Source organism: Trichosurus vulpecula, chromosome 3, assembly GCF_011100635.1.
Source record: "Trichosurus vulpecula isolate mTriVul1 chromosome 3, mTriVul1.pri, whole genome shotgun sequence".
In the NCBI taxonomy this organism is placed as follows: Eukaryota; Metazoa; Chordata; class Mammalia; order Diprotodontia; family Phalangeridae; genus Trichosurus; species Trichosurus vulpecula.
The window spans coordinates 242,814,728-242,818,165 of NC_050575.1; the positions used below are offsets into that span (position 1 = coordinate 242,814,728).

General features: G+C 44.0%; 1 protein-coding gene across 1 annotated transcript; it reads left to right on the forward strand.

Annotated features, from left to right (window-relative positions):
• The first annotated feature begins 1,192 nt into the window (after positions 1–1,192).
• On the forward strand, positions 1,193–2,927 carry LOC118843347 (histone deacetylase 1-like). The gene has a single exon (XM_036750950.1). It carries the CDS (start codon positions 1,193–1,195, stop codon positions 2,639–2,641), a length of 1,449 nt encoding a protein of 482 aa, XP_036606845.1. The 3' UTR covers positions 2,642–2,927.
• Positions 2,928–3,438: the final 511 nt, after the last annotated feature.

Consider the following 3,438-nt stretch of genomic DNA (forward strand, 5'->3'; position numbering starts at 1 on the left):
TTTTACAACAAGCAAAATCAAATGCCCTTCAAGCTCTAAATCCCATGGTACATAATTAGTGTTTAATATGAAGGTTATTAATTTGTTCTGTGAACTTTTTTCATATTTTGATAATGGCATTTCAATACAACTGGTTTCTTTTGTAATTCTCTGTTTTATTTATTTAAAAATGTAATTCTGAAAAGTGTTCCAAAGGATTCACCAAGTTACCAAAGGGGCCCATGACATTAAAAAAATGTTATGAACCCCTGGTTCAAGATATATTTCCCCCTACCATTAATTTTTTTAAATATTTCAGCCATTTTCCTTCCTCTACTTCTTGTATTTCATCTCCATCTGTTTTGAACTACTCAACAGACTCTAGGGTCCTTTTAGTTCTTAATTCTCAATCTTTCCTCTTGCTATGAGGCTTCTGACTTCTGTTTGAAGACTGTTACTTCATCTCCATTGCCTGTCTTTTATGAATTCCACTACCCTAATGTCAACATACAGATTCCAGTGTGGCATGCTCATGCTGTACTCTATAACTATTTTTCATTTAAAAAATCTCTTTGTAGCTACTTGTGCAGAAATGATCATGTTTGACCCTGTTTGCGTGGCTGCCCTGTATAGTGTCTTACCTGGGGGTAATTTTTAATGACCCTATCATCTGGAACACCCAAGGTGCTCTTGGAAGAAAGTTTTTAACCTTGATTAACTGTAATAAAATAATAAATAGGAAAGGACTGTTAGTCTGGGGCTATAGACTAATTTATCTTCTATATCACTTGTTTGTATATAGCTGTTTCTGTGTTGTTTCCCCCATTACACTGTGAGCTCCTCAAGGGCAAGGATACCTCTCAGGGTTGTTGTGAGGATCACATGACATAATATTTCTAAAGTGCTTAGCACAAAAAGTATCTCAACAATGGTTTATAACTGCTTTAATTCTCTGCATCACACAGACAATAGTGAGAAGCAGAGAAGCAAAACAGCAGGACAGGAAGAAGGATGGGGGACAAAGAACCCAAGAAATCAAACCCTAAAAGTCCACCCCCAAAAAAATGTCAGGAGAAGAAATAGCAATGATAAGATCATAGCACCTGAAAAACATATCAGAAAAGTCAGCGTTCTCCTGGTAATAGTTTTGACACTAAATGGTTTGGAAAGAGTTTTTGCTTTAAAAAGAGTTGGCAGGAGGGTGCGAGGCAAGATGGCACTGACTCAGGGCACGAAGCGAAAAGTCTGTTACTACTACGACGGGGATGTTGGAAATTACTACTATGGGCAGGGCCACCCAATGAAACCCCATCGAATCCGAATGACTCACAACTTGCTACTAAACTATGGACTCTACCGGAAGATGGAAATCTATCGGCCCCACAAAGCCCATGCAGATGAGATGGCCAAGTACCACAGCGATGACTACATTAAGTTTTTGCATTCTATCCGTCCTGATAATATGTCAGAGTACAGCAAGCAGATGCAGAGATTTAACGTTGGTGAAGACTGTCCCGTGTTTGATGGCTTATTTGAGTTCTGTCAGTTATCCACCGGTGGATCTGTAGCAAGTGCGGTGAAACTTAATAAACAGCAGACGGACATTGCTGTGAACTGGGCTGGGGGCCTGCACCATGCTAAGAAGTCTGAAGCTTCTGGCTTCTGCTATGTCAACGATATTGTGTTGGCCATCCTGGAACTGTTGAAGTACCACCAGAGGGTGCTGTACATTGACATTGACATTCACCATGGCGATGGCGTGGAAGAAGCTTTCTACACCACAGATCGGGTCATGACAGTGTCCTTTCATAAGTATGGAGAGTACTTCCCGGGAATGGGTGACCTACGGGACATTGGAGCTGGCAAAGGCAAATACTATGCTGTCAACTACCCGCTTCGAGATGGGATTGATGACGAATCTTATGAGGCCATTTTCAAACCAGTTATGTCGAAGGTGATGGAGACCTTTCAGCCCAGTGCAGTGGTCTTGCAGTGTGGCTCTGATTCCCTGTCTGGAGACCGATTAGGTTGTTTCAACCTTACCATTAAAGGCCATGCCAAGTGTGTGGAATTTGTCAAGAGCTTCAATCTGCCCTTGCTGATGCTGGGAGGGGGTGGCTACACCATCCGCAATGTAGCCAGGTGCTGGACATATGAGACAGCTGTGGCCTTGGACACAGAGATCCCCAATGAACTTCCCTACAATGATTACTTTGAATACTTTGGCCCGGATTTCAAACTTCACATCAGCCCATCTAACATGACAAACCAGAATACCAATGAGTATTTGGAGAAGATCAAGCAGAGGTTGTTCGAGAACCTCCGGATGTTGCCACACGCCCCTGGTGTTCAGATGCAACCCATTCCTGAGGATGGGATACAGGAGGACGGTGGGGACGAGGATGAGGAAGATCCTGACAAGCGCATTTCAATATGCTCCTCAGACAAGCGAATTGCTTGTGAGGAAGAGTTTTCAGACTCAGATGAAGAAGGTGAGGGTGGTCGAAAGAACTCAGCCAACTTCAAGAAAGCCAAGAGGGTCAAAATGGAAGAGGAGAAAGATCGAGAGCCAGAGGAGAAAAAAGAAGCAAAAGAGGAGGAGAAGACAAAGGAAGAGAAACCTGAAGCCAAAGGGGTGAAGGAGGAGACCAAGTCTGCCTGAGCTCTCCAGCTTTCCTTGGGGCCTGCTGCCCATACCTCCTTCCAGTTTCCTTACCCCTACACCCTCAGAGTTTATATTTTCTATGTCTCTCTATTTATATATAATTATATGAGATAGAACAGTCCCCAGAACACAGGAACTAGGGGTTTCGCTGTTGGCTGCCCAATCCAGTGCCTTTGTTGCCTTGTACACCTGAGTCCCAGGCAGGTGAATCCATTTCTTCCCTCCCTGTATTGTTTTAACGCAACCCTTTGCCTGACTTGCTGTTTAGGGCCTGGGAGCATTTTTCTGGGTGGGTTATTTTAAGATGGCATAGGACATATTGCCATGGGTGGCTGGGTTGGGTAGCCTCCACAGCCCCCTTTTCTCTCTCTGCGGGCCTTTTTTATTCCTCTAAATCAAATTTGAAACTCAGTGAAGTTTTTGCAAGAATGACAGGTGATGTGTGTGTCCAGCTTCCTCTGGTGGTTCCTGTATAGATCCAGGTACTTAGCCAACCACCTTCCCTGCCTTGAGGTGAAGTAAGTTAGCAGCTGCTCCTAGGTGCTATGCCTAGTTCCCAGTCTTATGGGCATGTTACAGGGATGTGCCTTCTTGCTTGGTTCACCTATTTTGTTTGCCAGGGGGGCACCTTGTGCTCCCATACCTCAGCAGACTCTAGGCTAAGGGCTCTTGGCTGCCCTTTCAAATAGTCCTCTTTTCTCCCTGGCTAGGAACCCACCAATGTCGACTGGGTTGTGAGAGTGGTCTAGGTTGGGATCTATGGTGTGGTTTCCATTTTGAAATTATTTAGTTTT

Coding starts and splice junctions, on each gene's coding strand:
- LOC118843347 (XM_036750950.1), top strand. CDS start 1,193: ATGGCACTGACTCAGGGCACGAAGCGAAAAGTCTGTTACTACTACGAC.